The sequence below is a fragment of the Gossypium hirsutum genome, chromosome A11 (genome assembly GCF_007990345.1).
Source record: "Gossypium hirsutum isolate 1008001.06 chromosome A11, Gossypium_hirsutum_v2.1, whole genome shotgun sequence".
In the NCBI taxonomy this organism is placed as follows: domain Eukaryota; kingdom Viridiplantae; phylum Streptophyta; class Magnoliopsida; order Malvales; family Malvaceae; genus Gossypium; species Gossypium hirsutum.
In genome coordinates, this window is record NC_053434.1 from 2617083 (window position 1) to 2642525 (window position 25443).

Consider the following 25443-nt stretch of genomic DNA (forward strand, 5'->3'; position numbering starts at 1 on the left):
AAGTAAATTTTAGCAAATATTATGCATAAATTTTAATAAAATTGTAATGTTATATATGAATTTTGATTTTATATAATTTTTATATATGAAATTTTTATTTGAATAATTTTTTATAAGCCATTAACACAATTTTTAATATAGAATAATTTTATGTTTAAATATTGTATACATAAATAATTATATTTGTTTAATATATAAATAAATTGATGTATTTATTTCTTTAAATTTATACAGCTTAATTAAAATCAAAGTTTTTATGTACATATCTGAACCACAATTAAACTTTCACGTATATTATTACACTAAATCAAAATTCATGTATTAAATTATACATTAAATCAAAATTTATATCTAGTTTTAAATTTTATCTATTTTTTTCTAAATAACTTATATTTGTATAAATATAAACATTCGAATCATCAGCTATCGGAAACAAATATTATTGTTATATTAATATTAGAATAAATAATTTGATGTGGTCATTTAGGGATTAATTTCACAACTATGCATGAATTTTTACTGAACGTGTAACTTTACACATAGACATTGATTTTGTATAATTATACATATGAAACTTTGATTTTGGTTCAATATGTAAATTTATTTTTATATTGATAAGTATAATTATTTCTGTATGCAATATGTGAACAAAAATTGTTGCAATATCATCAATAGTGTTAGTGGTTTTATAAAAATTGAATTAAATCAAAATATTATTTATAAAATTATAAAAAATAAAACTTCATGTATAATATAGCACATTAAATAAAAAATTATATGCAATTTTAAAATTCATCTATTTTAAGTATACATACTATGATGCGACATATACATTTTAATATTTTGTAGAATTAAACTTTTTTTCAATATGCAAAAATATTTTAAAAGTGTAAATAATATGTCACCGAATATTAAAAAAACAGCTTAAATAATTTGATAGGATTAAAAAATTGATTTCAAAATTAAAATTATAAAATTTGTAAAAGAATTTATTACAGATTTTTTTCTTTTTTAAGTTAAAAAGAATTTACTACAAATTTAATATTGGGGTTTAGAAAAGCAATATGGACTGTGATTTGAAGTGGACATAGATAGTTGAAAGAGATGAAGAAGCAGCCAACAAAGAGCATCATCGGCTGAGCCTATGAAAACAACATTTATCCTTTAATTATTGTATCTGGAAATTTCACCTCGAATTAGTTATTAATGAAAGTGTGTTGTTCCCTAATTTAGGGTCTAGAAAATTAATTATTATTTTCCGCTTAATTTATTAAATAAAATAAATCAATTTATCTAAATTAAAATTAAAAATTAGAAAAACATTGATTGGCTGAGTGAACTTGGAATAGATACTAATTTCGGCAATCATAAATCAAACACTCTGAATATAAAGCCAAGCTGTTGTCTTTGTCACGTGCCGAGATTTTAATTCACGCGCCGGCCGTGACACTTCACATGCTTTCCAATGAATTCACCTCATCCGGTCATTTTTTTTAAACAAAATGGATATATTACTTTCAAAGTCACTAAATTATTAATAAGTTTAACTTTAAAAGGTTTTCAAGTTATTGGACTATTAAAAATATTTATGTACGGTATTCTCTGTTCGCACTATCTAAATCAATCGCAAGTTATTCTTTGACTTCTCTTCATTAAACAACTTTGAATATCACTAATTTGTGAATCGAAATCTAAATAACTTTCTTCTTTAGTCCTTAGCACTGGTCATTAGATCAACTTGAATCTAAGATATATTTTTCTTCTCATTGATGGATATTGATCCACCATATTGATAATCGAATCATAAATTAGAGCTTGCTAGCCGAACTTTAAAAAAAATTAACCTGACGAGTTAAATAAAATTTTTTGAATAGTTCAATGATCAATTTATAACTTTTTAAAGTTGAGTGGCCAAAATATAAATTTACTAATATTTTAACTACCTTTCCGTCGTTTGCCCACATAAAATTGTCTTAAAAATATCCTTTTCTGATTTTCTATTTTACCCTCCACCATTCCCCGTAATACCTGTCCATTATAAGCTTCTGCTAAAGTTGTATTGTAAAGTCCCTCTCCTTGTCTTCCACTCCCCTTTACCGTTTCCCCTTCCCCAGTTCAATGGCAGACCCGAAACCCGAACCTTCCTCTTCAATGCCCGACCCACCACCTTGCTCCGAACCCAGTTCACACCACGTAACCGTCCCTACCGGGTTAACCGACGACGAGTTCTCTGAGTTGATCCCTTCCATAGCCGAGTTCCACACCTACTCAGTGGGTCCAGGTCAGTGTTCTTCCTTATTAGCCCAGCGTATCAACGCCCCTCACACCGCCGTCTGGTCCGTTGTACGGCGTTTCGACAAACCCCACACTTACAAACACTTCATCAAGAGCTGTTCCGTGAAGGAAGGTTTCCAAATGGTCGTGGGCTCCACGCGTGACGTCAGCGTGATATCCGGGTTGCCGGCTGCTACCAGCACCGAGAGACTCGATATTCTGGACGATGAGCGAGAGGTCACCGGGTTTACCGTTCTTGGAGGTGAGCATCGGTTGCGTAATTACAGGTCGGTGACTACGGTGCATGGTTTCGAGCGTGACGGGAAGATCTGGACCGTCGTTTTGGAATCTTACGTTGTTGATATCCCTGAAGGGAACTCGGAGGACGATACGCGGCTGTTCGCCGATACCGTCGTCAAGTTGAACTTGCAACAGCTGGCGTCCATCACCGAAGGTTTAGCGCGTGATGCTACCGCCGCTGACGGTAATAAACCACAGGTGATGTGAAGGAGAAAAAAAAAATACAAAAGAGACAAATACTCAAATTAGGTTAGGATTAACACTCTTCAAGAATATTTAAAAATAAAAAATATATATGAGAATTTAAAATTTTAACATTAGATTTTTTTTTAAATTTCCCTGTTCTGTGATTATCATTTTTTATGTTAATGTTTATTTCCCTTTTCAGTTTTAATCTCAATGCAGTTGTGCATAAATGTGTTGATCATTTGAACCAATATTATCATTTTGTTAGGATTAAATTTTAGTAAGCATTAAATGTTTGTAATAAAGAGGGGATTAAGGAAGCAAGTAATAGTTGGATTTGAGAACATTTGTTTTTCTATTACCATTAACTTACATGTATATAACCTCAAGAATCTTGTTGATCATCATATCTTTCGAAAACTATATTCATAATATTTGATCCCATGTTTATAGATATATATAATTTGTAGAAAACGTATGATAATATTATAACGCATGTCGACAATGCTCTTTCATGGTGTAAAATGCCATACATGTTGGTGTTTAACCCTAAAACTGGTGGGGAGATGGCTAAAAATTGATGTTCTTTAATAGTAGGGTTAGGTTCATGTATGGTGGAATTTCTTGGAAAGCTAAAATTGACAGATAAAGAGAGTCAGTTCCTGGTAAGTTTGTCCAGTACTCCCATATTCTATTTTAAGCTGTAAAAGTTTTTAAAGGTCTAGACTTTCCCATTTCAAATTTTTTAAGGGTTTCTTGGTGCCTGCATTGACCCTACAATATTTATTTTCTACAAATGAGATTGGACCGTTTGATTCAAAATCATGCGCAGTTCGTTGCCAACATAGAGCTACCATCAATGTCATTATGTTGTTGTTGTCTAAGTGTCGTAATAGGTAGGGTTCCTATTGCATCAGATATACTTAACCTTCCATGTTGTTATAGACTTTTCAGTTACTGAGATTGGATATTCATGGGATTTATCTGTAAGAAAAACATGTTAGAGGTGCAATGTCAGAATATCAATAATAATAACAATGTAAACATGTTAGGGTTGACATGTAGGTCTGGTTGTTTTCTTTTTTTTTTTCCCCAATGGCGGCACCGAAATTTCACCTAATCTTGTACGAGAACCAAGTAATTTATGCCTCATCAGGTTTCCTATGCTATTTTCTTAGGGTTTAGCCATTCTTTCATGTTCCTGCATTTCCTTTAAAGCTATTTTTTTTTTATGAAGTAAAGGTTCGTTAATGCTAGTTTCTTTAGTTTCAAATATACTTTGAGCATTGCTTGCAGAGATGATCAATGATTTGCTGCTTTAATGCCCTTTGTTTCTTTCTTTTCTTTTCTCTTTTTTTTTTTCTGATAGATCCCTTGAAATGAATGTTTGTAACCATTATCACTTACACCTGGAAACTATATGGTAAATTCAGGTATGGGTTTTGGTTGTATATGCAAGGAGGAATAGAATTTATGTTTTTGGGAGATAAATTGATGCTTGAGAGAAAAACCCTAGACCATTTTTAGATGCATTTTTCATAGAATTAATTGTGAATATTTGCTCCATCAAGATAGAGGTAATGTAACGGCGGTATTGTGGAATTCGATAAAAGTATCTTGAAGGTCTCTATATTATATTAAGAGACAAATTACATTTTCCCTCTTTTACTAAAAAAATGGATAAATTAGTCCTTATATGTTAGATTAAAAAGCAAATTGGTCTTTTTTGTAAAAATTTCATCCATTTTTGTTGTTAAAAATTAAATTAACAGAATAACTAAATAGTTACATGTAATGTGCCACGTGTACCTCACTTTGATGTACAAGACTCAGTTTTTAACAGTACAAATGGACAAAATTTTTAATAAAAGGATCAATTTGTTCTTTAATTTAATGTTTATATAGGGATTAATTTGCCCATTTTTTAGTAGAGGGAGCAAAATGCAATTAGACTCCTAATACAAAGGCCTCCATAATACTTTTACCCGTCGAAGTCAACCTTTTGACTTGTGAATATACACCTTACCCTGAACAATCCTTGTAATCTATCAACATCAATTATCATCACATCCAACGAGCTTTATTCACCGATCACCTTATCTAATTCAAGAAGTACATGTACACATAAAGCCACCTTACTTAGACCTATTAGGACAAACCATTTGACTACCAATCCCTTAATCATAGAGCAACATGTGGCATCTCGAAACAAGAGAAGACCCTCGTATATAAATTAGTACCTTGATGAGAGAAGGCAAGTAACCCACCTAACTTAGCCTCCATCATTACTCCTCCACTTATCTATGACCACAATATGGTTCTTCATCCAATCATATGAATTGTCTTAAGACATCACAACCTTTTGTATGCATTGAGAAAGCATATATTATACACGCATGTATGATAAGTATAACGATTGTTTTTGTTCTTTAAATTATAAAGACAAAGAGAAGTGATAGCATACCCTTGAAGTTGAATAGCGATACGCAAATGGAATATGTATATTATGAAGTTTAAAACATGTGTGTTTGTTGATGGTCATCTAACTTTAGTTAACAATCACAATTTAATTGTTGACCCTTTTTAATAAAAAAAAATACCATGTGAAGGAGCACTCACTATACCCTAAATCGACAAACAAAGGGTATATGGAAAACGACTTGGCTCCTTTTGATTAGGCGAAAGGCCAATTTAGTATGGGAAGCAAGCAAGTGGCCAAGTTGGCAGTAACACTATCCAAATTCCAATGCAAGAGATTTTGTGCTTGTTGTAGTAATAGATTAGAAGCTACATACAAAGAGCAGCTTTATAGAGAGAGAGGAGTGAAAATAATACATGTTTGGTGAATTGTCATCTGTCAAAGAATCTTTGCCCTAGTTTTGAGGCGTTTTCTTAGCTTACTAATTGGTTGTCTTCGTGCGGAAAATCAAAGTGATGGGGGGTGGCTCCACAATTTCAACCAAAAGGGAGCCTTGAAAGTTAAAAGTCCAATCACATTTGGAGGGCGTGTGCACATTTATCTTCAATCTTATAGGCCCATATGATTTCCTTTTTTGCACAGTATACCCCTCAAATCATTTTTCTCAATATCGTATTGATTTTAGTTCTGAATTTAAAAACAGACTTCTCAAAGTATTTTCTTGTAATGGATTTCAGACCAAGGCTCTGGATTAATAATGGCACATTTTTTCCCAAAAGGTTCCGCTTATTATTGTATTAATTTGTAATTTTATTATTTTTGAAGGTATTAAACTTTTTTTTTGAGAGTATTAAGGCTTTTAGCTTCTCCTGAGGCTGATCTTACTCATGGTCGGATTTGATAAGAGAGAGCGTGTTAACTATAATACTGAAGAAAAGGAATTTATTTTTGCTTGCAAGTAATTTACTCTCATAGTAGTTAATTTTGTACCGATACCAATCATATTAATATAATTTGTTCCGATAATAAATCAAAATTTCAAAATTATACTTTTTGTTAGGGAGAAAATTTCGATTTGCACTGATTGTATTGATGCGTATTGTCTCCTTCTATTCAAGGGTGAAGTTAAAAATTTTAGATTGTGGGGTTAATTTTTTTAAAAATTAAAACATTTATAAATGTCATATAATTAATACATATTTTTTTATAAAATATTTTTCATTATTGTTAAACATTCAGAACAAATATATCTAAGCTTTAAACACATAAAGATTTTCATGAAGCCAACATGCCTCTAGTAATTTTCTTTCACAAAAATAATCATCATTTAAGTGTTTTTTTGGTGTCATGAGAATGCAATACATCAAATTTGAAAACACAACCTTCACAATAATCACAGTAGCAACAACAATGTTTGAATAAAAATGTTAAATTTCTAATAAATCATAATTTCTTCAAGGGTTTGTATTAATCAATTCTAATTTCTTTAATGATTTGTATTAATCAACTTCTAAAAATTATATTTACTCAATCACGATGTGAGGGATTTCATAAAAAAATCAACAATCTCAATAACATTCAACAAATAAAAAAAAACTAAATCATGCATAAAAATTCTAATCTATCATAAGAAAAATCACAATCTTAATTTTCTAGAGATTAATTAATAAATGATGAAAAGAAAAAAAAAGAGTAGTTACTAATTTGGGAGGCTAACATGAAAGTATCAAAAGATTCACTGTTCACACTATCTTGTAAAATTTCAAGCAAGTAAAAAAATAAAAGAAATTTGAGAAAAAAATGAATTGAAATAAATAGTATAAAAAAATATAAGAGCAAAAAAATCATGAGAGACTATTTTTTAAATTCATCAATTGAGCTTAAATATTTAAATTAAAAATTAAAAAAGTTCAGAGACTAAATTCTAAATATATAAATAATACAATAATTTTGTGCAAGATTTAACAAAAAAAAAATGTAGCAAAGTATTTAAAATTGGGCCTTGAATAATCTCAATACGGACTCCAGAACCCAAAAACCTTCGGCCATCGTGGGATCATCCTTCCCTTTCAGTTGGGCTACGGAACAATTAATAAAATGGTAAAATGTGAGGAATTAAGTCCAATTAATCACAAAATTAAATCTTTTTTCAATTTAGATATAGAGTAAATTGGATAATTAATGACCACATTGATGTTTTTCATCTATTCTATATAATTATTAGTATAATAATAAATTTAACTCTCGATATTTATATAGTGTGTAAATATTGTATTGTAGGCTTAATTTTTTAAATCATTACCAAATTGATAGAACATGTAAATGTTATGAGCTAAATTTGTTAAATCAATATTAAACTTTGACAAGACGTGTAAAATTTAAGGGTTAATTTGTTATTATACTAATAAAATTGATAAAAAATATTAATATTATGATTACTTTTCCTTAGTTATTAACTTTCAAAATTAACAGGGATTAAATAGATAAAAAAATGTATTTTTACCCAAAAAAAAATTAAATTTGAAGTGTAATATTTGATTGATTTCTGTTTTTTTTTTGTTTGGTATTTAACAAAGCTTCATTTTGTTTCCAACAATAAAATAGGTTTAATTTGATTGGTTAGGAACTTTTGATTCGTATAAGTCCTAATTTCAATTGTATTAAATTTGTTGATACAATGTAAGGATTATGAAGAGAGATAGTGGTTCTTTTTCATTTGAATTAATATTTGATTAATTTATGACATTAATAAATATATATATTTTTATAAATAATACATATATTAATTTTATTAGAATACAATACAACAGCTCATAAATGGTAAATTTATTTATTTATATTTTGTAAATTCAGAGTTGGTGTCATCTTTTCAAGACTACTAGATTTCTTCTCTCATAATCTCAAAGCCGGAGGAGGTGTTCGATCCCACACCTCTTCGGAAAAAAAAATCATCTTCAAAAACGAAAAATATTATAAAATTTTCTTTCTAAAATTCTAAAAAAAAAGAAAGAAAAAGGAATCAATGGCGTCGTCCGATAGCCTGAGCGACAAGAACGCGGTTTTCAGAAAGCTGAAAGCAAAATCAGAAAACAAGGTTTGTTTCTATTTTGTGTTTCGAATTTTGATTTTTTTTTCTTTTTTGTAATTATGTTTTTAGATCTGGTTCAGATCTGGAAATTCTGTTGCTGCATCTTGAATTCGGCTAATTTGCATTGTAAAAAAAATATATTGTAGATGTGTTTCGATTGTAATGCGAAAAATCCAACATGGGCGTCGGTCACGTATGGGATCTTTCTCTGCATCGATTGCTCAGCCGTTCACCGGAGCCTCGGTGTGCACATCAGCTTTGTTAGGTTTTAATTCGAATCCTTTTTACTTTTTCGTGTTTAACATTGATTGATGCGTTTTATTTATTTATTATGCATCCAAAATTTTCAAATTATGCTTGAAAATGGTTGAAATTTTTGTTTGATCTTCAATATATAGGGGAAGAAAAGGCTCTTTTGTGCTTTCAATTTTTATTTTCCTGAGGAAATTTATGGATAAAATTGAAATGTCAAATCTGTTCTCAAATTTTATAAACTTATATATGGAAAGGTTCTATTGAGCAGATTATGTTCTTTCGTTTTGGATCTGCTGAAATGCAACTGTAGGAATTAAAGTGAGAAAAATAGCTAGTCTTTTAGATTTTGGTGTTTACATTGACATGCACATTAGGGTGGATTTTGTAATGCCTATACCTTCATATTTTGATGCAGCTGCTGCTGCTTATGTTCTCGAGATTTTGTATATTTTATGCAGGTCTACAAATTTAGACTCTTGGTCTCCTGAACAATTGAAAATGATGATCTATGGTGGAAACAACCGTGCACAAGTTTTCTTTAAGCAACATGGTTGGACTGATGGAGGCAAAATTGAAGCCAAATATACTTCAAGAGCTGCTGATTTATATAGGCAAATGCTATCGAAAGAGGTGGCTAAAAGTATGGCTGAAGATGCTGGTTTGCCTTCATCCCCCGTTGCTCCTCAATTGTCAGCAGCAACTAATGGATTTTCTGGCAGCAAGATTGATGAAGTTCTTAAAGAAAGTTCTTTAGGCAGTCAAGAAAAACCCGAAGTTTCTACTGCCCCAAAAGCTTCCCATACCGTTGTTACCAGTGCTGTCAAGAAGCCTCTTGGTGCCCGAAAGGTTACAGGGAAGACCGGGGGGCTTGGTGCCAGAAAGCTTACTAATAAGGTATTTATTGTTTAATTTTGTGAGCCAGGCAATAACAGCAGAATGCTCATAAGGGGGGAGGGGGGACTGCTTTATATGCCTTTACATGCAATGACATGGTCTTTTTTAATTGTAGCCAAGTGAAAATCTCTACGAACAGAAGCCTGAAGAACCAGTTGTCCCAGTTGCTTCCTCAACTAATGACATTGCACCCACTGGCTCATCTTTTCCATCTCGTTCTCGTTTTGAGTATGTGGAAAATGTTCAATCTACTGAGTTGAATCATGGTGGCCCACAAGTGCTTAATCATGTTGCTCCACCAAAGTCATCAAGCTTCTTTGCGGAATTTGGAATGGACAGTGGTTTTCAGAAGAAATCAAGCTCAAATTCCTCAAAAGTGCAGGTAATATGACATCTGTAGATGACCACCTTAATATTTTATTTATAAATGGTTGATGGAATTCTCTCCTTTTGCTTTTAGAACATCCTGCTCTTTATGATTCTTTATATCACTCAAGGGTCATTCCAAAACCTCTACTGCTGGAGAGGATTTCAACTTCTTAAAGTGGATGTCTGGCATCAAGATTGAACACAATATTTTATTTCGGTTATCCTTTGACCTTTGAGCTTAAGTGAAGTTGCATTATTCCTTGAAAATCAAAATTCAAGACATAGCAACTTTACTTTCTTCTAACATGACATTATGAGCACCTTGAATCTACTCGGATGTATTGCTTGTACATCCGAAATCGATTGACTCTTTGAGAAGACCATATTGCCTTATTGTAAATTTCCATGTAATTTAATTTACGAGAATTTGATGGGAGAGAACTGTTGTATGGTTATCTTCAACATCTATAATTACCCCCTTTGAAGTGTTCTATCTTAGTTCTTATTTCAGCTTGCATCTTTTTCTTTTTTTTCTTTTTGACTTTTTAACTTTCTTTTTCTCTATCGTTTCATTTTAATTTCAGATTCAGGAAACTGATGAAGCTAGGAAAAAATTCTCAAATGCTAAATCTATTTCATCAGCCCAATTTTTTGGTGACCAAACCAGAGCAGCTGACAATGAAGCTCAAGTTACTTTGCAGAAATTCTCAGTATGTGCAATTGCTATTTCTTTTTTAAGGCTTGAAAGAGTTCAGCAAAATTAGATTCCTAGAAGAACATAATTTTAAACTGTTTTGTATTTGCGATTAGGCATCATTTACTTATGATGAGGTAGCCATAGAAAACACCAAACGTTTGGAATCCGCACTCAATATTTCATCCTTAACAGAAAATATATAGGCATTATTGGAAATAGTTTGTCTTTTAAGTTCAAGGGATGTGAGAACAGTAAAGTTTATGTATGAAATGTGGCTTTTCCGAGATTAATAGCCAAATTGTTTTTGTAGAGCTCAACAGCCATCTCCAGCTCTGATCTATTTGGTCAAGGTGCAGATAATGCTCTTGACCTTACTGCTAGTGACCTCATCAACCGACTCTCTTTCCAGGTTTGCTTCATGAATCGCTTGAACTTTGATTCGTGCGTGCGATATCAAGGAAGCTCATCTTATCCGTATTTTTGTTCTGGGTTTCATTATCTTGTTAAGTTGATCTATTTCTTCTTTATATGAAATTCGACTCTCAGGCACAGCAGGATATCTCAAGCCTTAAGAACATAGCAGGAGAGACCGGAAAGAAGCTGAGCTCCTTTGCGTCCACTTTTATGAGCGATTTCCAGGACAGAATCCTGTAATGGAGTGTTCTGGCCTTGAAAAACTATATATATGATATATATCTGAGTTTGTTATGTTAGATCACCGGCCAATATCTTTTGGTAGTGAAATGTAGTAGACCCATTTTATAATAACAATTCTTTCACGGGACAAATAAATATTTTAAAAACCTCCAAGCTTTCTTTATGGTTTTCTTAATTTTGTACTACAAGTGGTGTTTTGTGGTTTTTTAAATTTTTTATTTTTTAAATTTTTAGCGCATTTTGTTCACTCAGTCCAGTTTATTAGGCCAGTTTACTATTAAAGTTGAAAAATGCTGGAAAAGAAAGTGCTTGCTTTGTTTTGAAAAAAGTTTTTTTTGTTTATCATTGCTTTGCTTGAAATCATTGTTACGAAAGATTAGATGTCTAGATGCTACTTTGCTGCAATACATTATATATATCATATAAACATAAAAGAAAAACTGAATTGTATTTGGGCCTAAGATATTTTTGGGATTGGATTTTGGGGCTTTTTGAAAACCAACAAAAGGAATTTGAAGCATAACTTTTTCTTTTTCCTTCTAGTCTCCAAGCTTTAGATAGGGTGATATTGGTTAATTCGGGTTTTTTCTGTATTTTTAAAACGTTCACTATAATTCGATTCGATTTTGTTTAACTTTTTGTTAATATTAGATTTTAAACTTATATTTAATAAGTCATTTAAATACTTCGATCCAGGTCGGTTTCGATTTTTCTTGCTTAATCCAAAGAAGGAAAATTCAAAATATTTTCATTTTTTTTAAGAATGGAAATATAATTGAAAACGTATTGGGTCTTTAAATTTAATTATTATGAATTAATTGTGAATCAAATTCGTATAAACATAAAAATTGTTTTTCTCCCTCAAAGAAAATAGTTTTTATTAATTTTAATATTAAATCTATAACTTTTGTTTTGACTCCATATTAGTCCATATATTATTTAATTAAATAGGAAAAAAATGGGTAATATTAGAGGAAAAAACAACAATTTTCACCCAAAAAAATTTAAAGAAAAGAAATGAGAAATTGATTAACAATTTATATAAAAATTAAACGATAAACTGCCCCCAAGGTCACTAAACTTTTGGTAAATTTACATTTTGGTCACTCAACTTCAACAAATGTTTTCATTTAAGCCAATAGACTATTAAGTCCTTTTTTTAAAGTCTAGTTGACAATATTTGAGCGACGATTCGATGATTGGTATAGTGGAATAGTATCCATCAACGAGTAGAATATCATATCTCAAATATAAGCTGATCTGATGGTCAATGTCAAACATCATAGAAAAAAGTTTGAAATTTAATTTACAATTTCACAATATTCAATGTTGTTTCATTAAAAAGAGTAAATTATAGAAGAGGAGGGAAAGTTTACCCTCTTGATTGGTGTGGAAGGTGAGAACAGAGAAGGCCATATAACAATAATTTTAACAAGTCAGTGACTTAAATGAAATTTTTTGAATAATTTTTTGATAATTTTGTAACCTTTTAAAATTATATGATCGAAACATAAACTTATTAATCATTCAATGATCTTAGATGCAGTTTACCCAAATTTAAAAGAAAAAAAACGTACAAAAGATAAGGTTGGACCGGATCTTGTAGCCTAAGCCGAACAGTTCTAATTACTTTTACTTTTCTCCTTAGGTAAAAGAAAGCAAACTTCTCTCATAGCATTAGCAGTCAACTCAATGTGTGAAAAAAACCTCTGAAAAGAATCCAAATTAATGGCGGCTTAGTTTTCCCTCCCATTTCAAAACCCCCTTTAGAAAATGGTTTTATAAAAAATCCCTTTTTCCCTTTTTCCCTCCTCCCAGTTTTCCCTCTTCAATTTTAAAATTTTTTTCCTCTCAGAACAAATAAGATTTTGAGTCTTCCTGTGTTCCAGAATATAAATTTATTGCCCTCCAATCCTTCTTTTGCTTCTAACTTTTTTTTTTCCCAATCTTCCAAAATATGGAAGTCCAAACATCTTTTCCTCAAACCCTAATGACAGCCGATCTACCTCCTTCAGAATCTATCGTTTCTCAGGAGCATGTTGATGGATTCCGTCGAGTTTTGCCATTGGTTCCCGATTCTTTGTCTGGGTCTTCATCTGTTTCTCCAATGGCCGTTGATTCTATTGGTACTGAAGCCATGGAAAATCCCATCGAAGAAGAAACCGCCGCCGGTCCTTCGCAGCCACCGGTTTCTTCTACTGAATCTGAGCCGTCTAAGGAACCTGAAAACTGTCCGCAAGAGGAAGAAGAAGACGAGAGATGGACTCACGGTGGCCATAATTCTCCTTACAACTATTCTCGCAGAGACAACGAATTCAAATCCCCTGGATCTGGGTATTCGTCATGGACCCATTCATGGTCAAAGCACTGGTCTCCTAAAGAGACTTCTAGAAACGAAGATAAACCGACCGGTGTGGTATGTTTTTACTTTTAACATTTTGGAGTTTATTTTTACTTTTAATTGGAATAATAATTCTAAGTGATTCAATTTTTCGGTAATGGTTATGTAGGGTGCAGGGCTGGAAAATTTGGGTAATACATGTTTTATCAATGCCGTGTTGCAATGTTTTACCCACACTGTTCCTTTTGTTTTGGGTCTTCGATCATTGAATCATCATGAGAAGCCTTGTGATCGTAAGAATCTTTGCTTTCAGCCTCTGTTTTTTTATTGATTTCCTTTTCGGGGTTTCTCACTATTTTTGTTTTTTTCCGGGATATTAGGTGATATGGAGAGTTTTTGTTTGCTTTGTGTTGTTCGAGATCACATTGAGCTTTCACTACATTCATCTGGAGGGGTCGTTTCGCCTACCAAAATTTTTGACAATTTGAACTGTATCCTTTATTTGGTTATTATTAGCTTGATTAATTTATAATTGAATTTGTATTGATGGGTTCTGGTCCATAATTGAAATTTTAGTAAATTTTGGTTGTATTTTTCTTTAGTTTAATTTGTTGAGATTGCCATATTTGCTATTGATGTGCTTGGAAAGGTGTATAATTAAGAAAAAAATGTAATGTTTTTGTAATTGTGATTCTTGACTCACATGGAACCAGATTTTTCATCATTTTTCCAAAGATATCAGCAGGAAGATGCTCATGAGTTCCTGCAATGCTTGTTAGACAGACTTGAAAGCTGTTGCTCAAAGCTCAAGAATGATTTGTCCTCTATTGATGATTGCCTAGTTAAGAAGGTTTTTGGTGGTCGTCTTGTTAGCAGAGTATGAATGATACAATTTGGTCTTGTTTATTATTCGTTTACATATAAACATTTGTTTTTACGCTCTTATTGAACATCTTTGACTTTTATTGTTTCAGCTATGTTGTTGCAATTGTGGTCATGTTTCAAGCACTTATGAGCCTTTGAATGATTTGAGTTTGGAAATTGAAGATGCGGACTCTTTGTTGACTGCCTTGGAATCTTTCACCAAAGTGGAAAAGATAGAAGATTTGCAATTGAATTATAGGTGTGAGAATTGTAAAGAACAGGTGTCGGTAGAGAAACAGCTCATGCTGGATCAAGCTCCTTCAGTTGCAACATTCCATTTGAAAAGATTTAAGACTGAAGGGACCTATATTGAGAAGATTGACAAGCATGTTGACTTCCCATTGGAGCTGGATTTGCAGCCTTATGCTGTTGGCAATGAGAGAAATAATGTGAGTATCACCTTCGTTGCTACCATCTACAAAATCACTTGACTAATGCAAAAATGATTTTTTGATGTTATACTTAGTAGTGGGTTTATATGGTCTTATATTGTTTTTGTGAGCATATTAGACAAGACAAAATTTATGTTTAATGCATGATTATTGAACTTGTTTCATTTGTTATCCTTTTTGCAATAGGAGGAACTGAGGTATCAACTATTTGCAGTTGTAAAACATTCTGGATTCAGACCTACTTCTGGACACTATGTTTGCTACATTCGATCCTCTCCTAATATGTGGCATAAGATGAATGATTCAAGGGTAAGCGTTGATGAATTTGTTCACATTTTAATGTGCATTCTGGTTTTTACCAGGGATAGTTACTAACATATCACGTTTCTGAACTGGATACAATGTGTTTCTTGTTGAAAGTTTCTTGCTTATGAAGGATACCTGACAGAGGGTTCTGTTTCCCCATTGCTTTAAATATTTTGCTTGTTCTTCAAGCATTTGGATCTGATAATTTCACTGATATTGCAATCCTAAGTTTGAAATTTAGGTGTCAACTTGTGATACACTTGGTAACATTTTGATGGTACTTAGAATAATGGTGCATAATGGTCATGTTCTGTCTTTTGTAGGTTACTTGTGTTGAAGAAGAAGCTGTGTTGTCCCAGGAAGCCTACATTTTGCTCTATGCTAAACAGGGTATACCTTGGTTTTCAACTGCAATAGAAGTGCAAAAGCCTTCTGCAGACCCTGGAATTTCTGATTCTTCACCAAAGTCTGTTTTAGATGACATAGACTTTGCCTCCAATCTTGAGGTGGAAAAGAGTGCCAATTGCAGCGCCAATGAAACTAAAGATGTTGCTGATAGAGCTTCAACTCAATTCTCTTGCGATTCACAGTTTGAAGTTAGGGTTGATGAACCCTGTGTTGTTGCTGATGGAATTTCTGGAGTGCCTGCAAATGAATCAGAATTTCATGTATCAAAGTCCATTGACCCTATAGATGATGACCCTATGACAGATGCTTCTATACCACCATTGAGGTCAATTAATTGTTCTGATGAAGCTACAAATGACTGTGGTTCCCCTATAATGCCATCCAGATCTCCATCCCCAGACAATTGTGATAGGAACATTTCAGGTAAAAGAATGCCTTAAATATTAAGTTCCATAACGTGCTCATTTCTAGGATAACATGACACAATTATATGCTTTACATTTCAGGATGCGGTCCACAAACTCATTTGAAAGAGGAGAAACGAGGTGGTGTTTGTAGAAGAGCAGTAAACAAGACACCTGAGATGGATCAAGGAAGAATTGAAGCAATGCGATATGCCAAAAAGATGCCTAGTGCACGAGGCGCGAAACTTATGGCTCTACTGTCTCCACAAACAGGTAAAATGAAGAAAAGAATGGGATCGTCTCCTTGCAAACGGGTGAGCCCTAGGACCAAGCATAACCAGAACCTTATGCACCCGGTTCCTGTCTCGCGTTGATCAGTTTGTGTGCCTTTTTTTGCTTAAAATCTAATGGGTTGGTTTTGGCCACGACAAACGGCTGAGCTCGTATCTATTGTGCTGAACAGGGTTGATATACTCATTCCTGGTTTACTTTTTTAACTTGAGGGAAATTGTAAATCTAGGATATTGTTTGGGGAAGTAAATATTAGATATGGGTTTTTCTTTTTTATATGTTAGGTTTTGTTAGTTAAGAAACTAAAATATTTTTTAGTATTTTTAGTTTAAATCTCTTTCATTTTATTGGCTTTTTTAATTAATTAAATGGGCTTATATTTACCTTAATTTTGATATTAATATTTTTCATTATATATTCATAACCAAAATAAAAGAAAAAAAAAGAAAGTTAAATTATTAGAATATCTCATATAATTACATGTGACTTTACTTATGATATTTAAACTAATTTTATTCTTTTGAGATATTGATAACAAATATTAATTCTTTTTTGTACTTAAAATTCTTTGTTGTCTAATCAAGCCAACTTTAGATAGTAAAAGATTTAGCCAAACTTGGATAATGAAAAAGTATAATCTAACTTTCTCTTCAAGTTAATTTCTCTAGACATCTCAATGGTGCACAGTTTGAGGATTGAGGTAGTACTTAAAATGATTTAAAAGTAAGAGTTATAATTTGGAAATGTTTGTGAAATTAACTTTTATATTTTGTAATTAAGATTAAACAAAATATTTTAAAATATTTATTTTTGGTTTTCCATTTTTATTGGTACACTATCCAAAAAAACAGATGATATTATATTAATGGGTTACGAAATTTGTGTTATTGATTTTATGATGTTGCTTCCTAATATTATTCACATGTTTAAATTTTAAATATGTGTATATCAAATAAAATTTAAGCTTTGCTAAAAACCATATGAACTTTAGATATATATATATATTTATATGGTATAGAATATGAATTTCATTTCATACAATTCCTAAAGCCATTCATTTGACTTCAATAATCTCTAGCAATGCTTTTGAGCATTTTGATTTTCTTACCTAAATTAACCTTATTTTTGTTATTACTTGCGGTAAGAAAATTCATAATCTTAGTGTAGAGTACTAGTGATGGTAAGGTGCTTTCAACGGGCATAGCTAGTATGGCCATCATCTTTGCTACTTCCACCACCACTTTCATATCTTCATTCATGTGCACCTCTTGCACTGGAGCCGCCACCACCAGAACCTTCCCCGACTCCTTCCCCACTACCATATCCACCCCCATGTGCCCCTCCACCACCACCGCCGCCACCACCACCACCTCCAGAACCACCATTGCCAGAACCATACCCAGAGCCACTTCCTCCTCCACTTCCACTTCCATATCCTCCAGCTCCGCCTCCACCACCACCACCGCTACCACCACCTCCACCACCTCCATGTCCACCACCACCATTACCAGCTCCACCACCTTCTCCACTTCCACTTCCGCTTCCACTTCCATATCCTCCAGCTCCACCGGCACTACCGCCACCTCCGCCACCACCCTTACCTCCACCTCCACCACCTCCTCCATTTCCAGCTCCACTACCAGCTCCACCTCCTTCACCACCTCCACTTCCATACCCAGAAGCTCCACCTGCACTACCTCCGCCACCACCATTACCACCACCTCCTCCTCCTCCATGTCCACCTGCTCCTCCATATCCGGCACCACTACCAGCTCCACCTCCTTCACCAACTCCACTTCCATATCCAGAAGCTCCACCTGCACTACCTCCGCCTCCACCACTACCACTACCACCTCCATGTCCACCAGCACCTCCATTTCCAACACCACCACCTTCTCCACTACCACCACCACCTCCATATCCAGCACTAGCACCTCCTCCTACAACCGCAGAACCACCACCACCTCCTGAACCGCCTCCACCTCCTCCACCGAGCCCAACACCACCATATACACCAATGGTGGCACCACCATGACCAATACCTGGTAGGTGAGAACCTACATCATTTAGAGTGAGTAGAGCTCTAGTTGCAGAACAGATGCCTACACCTAAGAACACAAATAAAACCGCACCAAACACCTTATGCATAGCCATTTGAGCACTTCAAAGCTCACAACCTTGGTTTACAAACCAAGTGAAGGTGGGTATATATAGGGATTGGATTGAAGCCTTGAAAACCAAATACTCATATGCTGCATCCAAAAAAAGGGATAAGAACTAGCACATGCAAAAGAAAAGTTGTGGGATGCCACCACAACTTGGTTCAGTCGTAAGTAAGACACAAGTTTAAACTCACACTAGAATCCCTAGTGTGCTTTTGCTGGCGCCCACATTTGCTTAAACTTAAACCTAACAACATGCATTTCCACACTTTATTTAAGTAAATGAAGCCTCCAAACATAATCTTTTTATCCTTCAGAATGATGGATCTATGAGTCAGACCAATGGATAATGTATATACATATATACAATTATGAGCCTGTTAGAAATTACTTTTATATTAGTCCCCGCTTTGGAAATATAAGTAATATAAATATCTACAAATAATGCAGATGTGATTTATCGTTGAATAGGCTCTAAAACTATTTCATGTTGGTGGCATAACCATGATAGGCCGATTCCAATGACTTCAGCTTAAGGAAATGTTTGCATTTACTGTTGTAATCTTACTAAAGTTGATTAATAATTGCATATTATATGATAATCGACCACCTTCTCTAAATTGGCCTATCCTAGTTAGAGAGGCACCCACCACTTTTGAAAATCCACCAAATTATCTCAATTGGGGAAAAAAAAGTGTTAGAAAAATAACTACAATTACGACCTTTCAAAAGGAAGAGAGGTATGTATAGTTTAAGGTATAATGATTAATTTAGTTCAGTTATATTTTTTTAATTTATTCTTTTATTTTTATTTTAGTCAAATTTAATTTTTGATCTTTTAAAAATAAAAAGAAATAAACTATTTTTTTAATGAAAATGCTAACTAAAACATTAATTTTTTAACAATGTTGGTATAGTAAGCCATATGATAGTTTAGATGTACTTTATACAAACATAACACTATTTATCTTATATGTCACATTAACAAGTAATTTTAAAATTAAAAATATTTAAAATAAAATAACTAAAAAAAGTATAAAGTACACGTAGATTGCCATGTAAACTATCGCTTCAGTCAGTATTTTTGTTAAAACAACAATAATTCAACTCTTTTTGAAAAGTTAATGATCAAATTTATCTTCTTCTTTTTTTAAATAATGAGGGTCAAATTAACAAAAAAATATCATCGTTAAAGGCTAATTTCATCGTACCATAGTTTAATTAGTAGGGGTAGAAAGAAAGTGCCTTAAATTAGCATGGTGGACAGTGATGTTATATCGTCCACCATATTCTAAGCAAATCTTAATAAGGGAATAGATTTTGTATAGTATTGACATTTGATCCCACTTCAAAACATAGATTTCAAAGATTAGCATTCATTGATTTTCCATTACCAAAACGAAGAATCAATGTTAAGTGAACCCATCGTTAACTCATTAATTTTCAGGTCTGAAACCTTTTGCTTGATTTCAAAGATAGAGGCTCTTCTTACTTTTTAACATTGCAATAGCGCATGCATGAACGAAAGAGAGAGAGTAGTGGAAGAACCACATGCAATGCAAAGAGCACACCCACCGTCCCTTCCCTTTGGCATTCCCTCAATAAGTGAGGGTCCACTGTCCATCTCCATTTGCTTGCCTTAGTGGATACCAATGCATTCTCTAAAACTACATCATCTCTGACGTCTGTAACACATACAGGATGTTTTTCTATGTTTTTTTCTTTCTTTCTTTTCTATGTTCTTTAGTTTCATTAATTGGCCCTCTCTTTGGCCTTTTCCCGATCCAATTCAAACCCAATATTGTAGATAAAATCCTTTGGAAAATGACTCGATAAGGGTAATTTTTTTTTAGCGTCAACTATTTAACATAAAATTTTTTACTTCACCCTCGTAATCAATGTGAAACATATGATCGAATTTTTAATTTAAATACTTCTTTGAAGTACTTGTCTTGCCGTATATGATATTATAACAGCACAAACGAGTAAAAAGAACATATATATCTCTTTCATTTCTCAATTTTTATTTTTATTTTTTGCATTAGCAGGAACATAAAGATAAACATAATTTTGAGAATTAACTATCAAAGCCCAAGGTTTCAAATTAACAAAAAGAAAAAAAATCAGACATAAATCCAATTAAAGCTTTAGAAAAAGAAAACCCATTGGGTCCATAACCATAAGCAAAGTGCGCCCAATTTTTGTGTTTTCGGATATCTAATTTTAAATCTTATTATGTAAGTATGTTATATATGAGTTTTATTCGGTTCTTTATCCAAAAATCATGTAAGGCTTCGTTCCCGAGGAACACTTGCTGCCATCAAAGGTACGTGATAAACTAAAATACCTTGGAAAGATTGGACAACTAGGGGTGGGGGTCCCTATTGGATATGTGTAAGATAGATAACATTCCTAGTAATAATTTACTTCACTTTTTATCGTGTTGAGAAATCAAGCAAGAGTGTGTGTTCATCCTATATATATATCCTACATGAAACACGTATACTCGAAATCAGCTTTAAGCAGCAATGCATTTGTGGTGGGACTCCACGGTGAAACCCACATAGTTTCGTTGGTTCACTGCCAAAAGATTCGCCTTATTATTATTAGTTTTGCGAATGAAGCAATAGGGCATGAGGGGAATGCTTGTTATGTTCGCTGTTTGATTTGATAGCTCAACAGCTGCATTATATCATCTGCTGCTGCCACAATTTATTCATTCAAGCTCAGTTTGTAATGGATTATGGTTTCATAGGTTTTACGAATAAAAAATCTGTTGAATTTAATAAAAATTGTTTGAATAGATAAATAAGTAACTTAATCAATTTAATCATCACTTTATTCTTTTACTTGGGAACAAGTAGTGACTGAGCTTTAGGATGGTTATAAGTAACTTTGGCTTACAAAATTGGTAAAAATACTTTAATTAACTTTTAAAAATTATAAAAATATAAATTAATATAAAAATTTTATTTTAATAGCACACATTTATAATTTATTTTTGCCTCAGAAGGGAACATCAAATGGCAAATAAATCTTAAAAAACCAAACTCTAGGATGGCCATATACCCATATAGGCAAGTGACATATTCACCTTAAATACATGCATTTTGAGGGAATGGTTGGTCAAGTTGCCATTTCGTCCTCAAATCATAACCAAAATCTTCAGTTCTTGTTTGCACTCCGAAAATCAGCAATGAAAACACAATACTAAAATTATAAAGTAGTTAGAAGAAGTAAAAGTGGAATTTTTTTTTCTCGAGTATTTAGTTTAAGTTTAAATTTAAAAATCGACATTATTGAAAGGGTTTTATTTAAATACTATCACCGGTCCAAATAAAATTATACTCAAACTATAAAAACAAATAATCTTTACTTTAAATTTAATATGTTTAAATCTTCTCCATGGACAAATTTTTTTTGTTTATATCACTTGAAATGAGAGCTTAGCATTTGCCACATTTTTCATAAATTATTAAATAATTACTTTGGCTTCACCTAATAGCTATCCTCCGCCTCTTCCAACTCTTGGTTGTTTTAAAATGGCGTTCGTGTGCGTATATCCATCGCTAAAATTTGTTAAAAAAAAAAAAGAGAACAAAAATGGGAGAAAGCGATTTAGATGTCTGAATTGAAACATCCAATGAAAAAGGAAGCAACCAAAGGCAAATTGCAATGCACCAAATACCAAAACGACACATCCATGTTCAACGTGGGACATCTCCCCCCACATGACTTGCTCCATGTTCTGTTTCTCACAAAACAGAAGAAGAAGAAGATGATATTATATAGCTACGGTTCTTTCTCTTTCTCTCAATTTGCCTGGATTCCAACAATACCATATAGTACATGCAAGGAATATAAATAATGAGAAACACTTGTACTTTAAGGTTTTATGTAAGTGATATAAAAATGTGTAAATCATTCTGATTTTCATTACAGCATATATACCCTATAAGGAGAAATGAATGGAAAGTACGCTGTTCAAATCCCATGCAGGAAAAGATGGCTCGAGTCCAGCTCCCCAAACAGCCGACTGACTTAGTAACTCCTCCACCATGCCAATTTGGATATATGAGACTGTCAAACTCCCTTTTAATTTCTAGTTGAATTTGAATAATCATTTATTATTAATAATATCCATGAATGAAGGACTTAGTCCCTACGTGTCAAACATACAAGAACCAAGATTCTCTGTCCCAGCCTTAGCAAAATATTTCAAAAGAGAAAAGACAAGGATAATTTATTTCTGGCCACCGTGGAAAAATACTGTAACTCAACAAATGGCTTAGCTCTTGTCTTGTAAGAAAGGATTCTATGCTGTGCCTGTCAAATAATTAAAACACCCCGGCCCAAGAAAAAAAAGAACTGTATTTAAAAGTCATTAATTCTTTCATAGATAAATAATTAATTATAAAATATATTTCATTCTTATAAATAAAGATGAAAACCCTAATAATATAATTAAAGAATAAGATGAATATCACCCATAACACATCTCATGATTTCAAATTGACATTAAATCATAGACAAAAGCTAATTTAATAAAAGAATAACATATTTTACACAATGCGAAGTTGTATTTATAATACTCATGGGATCGAACGAGAAAGAGATCAAGATTGTGTACTGTCTAAATTTAAGTTTTCTAGACGAAAAAATAACATTGAAATTTTTTTATATCAAAACAAAATCTGATTCAACTAAACCTGAAAATAGTGGAAGCGGTTGTGACAGGCGAACACTAGGGATCACAGACCACAAAATTTATTACTATAAAGAAAAAAAGAATAAGGGGGAGTTTTAAAAATAGGTAGGGAGAAGATTTTAAACAGTTGGTTTCAGAATCTTTACTGTCAAAATAATTAACAACAAAGGGATACATGTTGACACCATTTTTTGAATGAAAACGGGGTCGACTTGGGTTTAAAAAAAGAATGAAAACGGGAGTCGCCACCATCCTTTTTTGACGAGGTGTGATCGGGTCACCTCAAAAAAAGTGGTTGTTTTTAATAAATGATTTAATTTTATTAAAACAACGATTTTGGTCTACGAAATCCAGAAAAATGAGTTCGGGAGCCGGTTACGCACGAGGAAGGATTAGCACCCTCGATACGCCCAAAATTGGTACCTAGTTGATTAATTAGTGTCTTAGTGTCAAAAATTTAAAATTTGAAGAGTTAAAAAAATACGATTTTTAAAAGAAAATCTGATATCGTGAATTGAAACATAAGATTCTCTTGTTCCGGAGGAATATCACATCCAGCACGTTAGGATACGATACTCTAAACCATCGAAACCAAGATCACCTTATAGTTTAATGAAACCATATTTTGAAGCTTTAAGAGGATATTTGGCTGTTTAGTCGAACGAGAAATCGAAACCCAGCACGTTAGGGCACGTTTCCTCGATTTTTCAAACGCGAAACATCGCCTTATTTAAAAGTTTAAAAAGGATATTTGGCTATTTGGTCGAACGAGAAATCGAAACCCAGCACGTTAGGGCACGTTTTCTCGATTTTCCAAACGCGAAATATTGCCTTATTTAGAAAAATTTTCCTTTTGATGTTTGGTGTTAATGCTTGACGAAACAATAACGAATACGACAAGGTAAGCAAAGTAAAGTGAGTAACGACAATACAATAGGCAAAATGAAATGACGAGGCGATTACATACACAAAGCATACAAATAAATAGAACTAACATTTAAAAAAAGCACAAGTGTACATGAATAAATAAACAAGCACCCAATAACAATGATGACAATAAATACAATTATGTAAAAATGTATATGCATGTATAATTTAAAACCATAAAATAAGAAATATATATATAAATTACAGAATATGAAAACATAGATAAGTATATACGCATATATGAAATCGATAAATATTTAAAAAAATGTAAATGTATATTTATATACTTACAAATCGTGATAATATAAGATATATGTATGTGAATTATAAAATATATGAAATATACAAAAAGCATTTTTAAGCGTATAAAATATATAAGTATGTATATGATGTAAAATATGCATAAATATATGTAAGTGTATAAAAATTATGAAGTGTGAAAAAATATGTTTAAATAGGTATAAGTACGTATATCTACATATATATGTAAAAATATAATATTTAAAAAAGGGGTATATATATATATATGCGTAATATATATAAATTCATATATAATATAATGTTAAAATATTCACATAATATACATAATAATAGTGTTGAAAACATCTATTAATAATAAATATACACTTATGTATTAAAGATATATTCATGAATATAAAAAACATATACTAATAATCACAATAGTAAAGATAAAAATGTATACGTAACATAATGCGAAAATATATAAATGTTGTGATATCTAAAACATATACATAAAAATGAAAAAAAATGTATGACGAATAATGCAAAGATATTTGTAAGAGATGATGGGAAAATATACGAATAGCACGATATTTACAAGTGTATGCCTAGTATAACTATTTTAAAAAAAATGATATAAATAAATGAATACATGAAAATAATACCATATACACAAAAATACCTATATATATATGTAATGAAATATGTGAACAAATATTAATATTAATGAATATATGATATATGTATATAATAATAGAAACGAAACAAAATATATATATATAGTTAAATATAATACAATAATAATAAAACAACAATGATAATAATATTATATATATAACAATTTATATTTAAAATTAAATTAAACAGCAAAAATATTATGAAATTTAAGGTAAAAATTGAAGAAGGGATGAGATTGGATTAAAAACCAAATCTCTGGGGCGAATTTTGAAAGAAATTAAAGGAGAATGGACTTATCAGAACGCGCGTTGAACTATGGGGGATCAAATAAATAATTTGTCCAAACACTTGAAACGACACCGTTGGAAGGGGGACTAAATCGCAAAGTGTAATGGATTTCAGGGTCAATTTATAAACAACGAATAACTTAATTGCGAAATATAAAAATGCGGAAGGGCCAATTGCGCAAATAGCCCTTCGCTCAAAACACGCGGATCTACCCTGGTGTGGGTCGGGTACGACC

General features: G+C 32.3%; 4 protein-coding genes across 4 annotated transcripts; 3 read left to right on the forward strand and 1 right to left on the reverse strand.

The window, feature by feature from the left end:
* Positions 1-2011: 2011 nt before the first annotated feature.
* On the forward strand, positions 2012-3121 carry LOC107924284 (abscisic acid receptor PYR1). The gene has a single exon (XM_016854645.2). It carries the CDS (start codon positions 2119-2121, stop codon positions 2779-2781), a length of 663 nt encoding a protein of 220 aa, XP_016710134.1. The 5' UTR covers positions 2012-2118; the 3' UTR covers positions 2782-3121.
* A 4652-nt stretch (positions 3122-7773) lies between these two features.
* On the forward strand, positions 7774-11302 carry LOC107924282 (probable ADP-ribosylation factor GTPase-activating protein AGD8). Its single transcript, XM_016854644.2, has 7 exons — positions 7774-8273; positions 8414-8532; positions 8981-9416; positions 9532-9798; positions 10370-10495; positions 10793-10891; positions 11029-11302. The coding sequence occupies exons 1-7, from the start codon at positions 8202-8204 to the stop codon at positions 11134-11136; spliced, it is 1227 nt and encodes a 408-aa protein (XP_016710133.1). The 5' UTR covers positions 7774-8201; the 3' UTR covers positions 11137-11302.
* Positions 11303-12752: 1450 nt separating this feature from the next.
* On the forward strand, positions 12753-16481 carry LOC107924804 (ubiquitin carboxyl-terminal hydrolase 20). The gene is made up of 8 exons (XM_016855400.2): positions 12753-13555; positions 13650-13773; positions 13861-13971; positions 14194-14357; positions 14455-14793; positions 14983-15105; positions 15426-15933; positions 16017-16481. Exons 1-8 carry the CDS (start codon positions 13097-13099, stop codon positions 16286-16288), a joined length of 2100 nt encoding a protein of 699 aa, XP_016710889.2. The 5' UTR covers positions 12753-13096; the 3' UTR covers positions 16289-16481.
* A 705-nt stretch (positions 16482-17186) lies between these two features.
* Positions 17187-18411, reverse strand: LOC107922819 (glycine-rich cell wall structural protein 1.0). The gene has a single exon (XM_016852993.2). The coding sequence runs from the start codon at positions 18357-18359 to the stop codon at positions 17457-17459; it is 903 nt and encodes a 300-aa protein (XP_016708482.2). The 5' UTR covers positions 18360-18411; the 3' UTR covers positions 17187-17456.
* Between the last annotated feature and the right edge of the window lie 7032 nt (positions 18412-25443).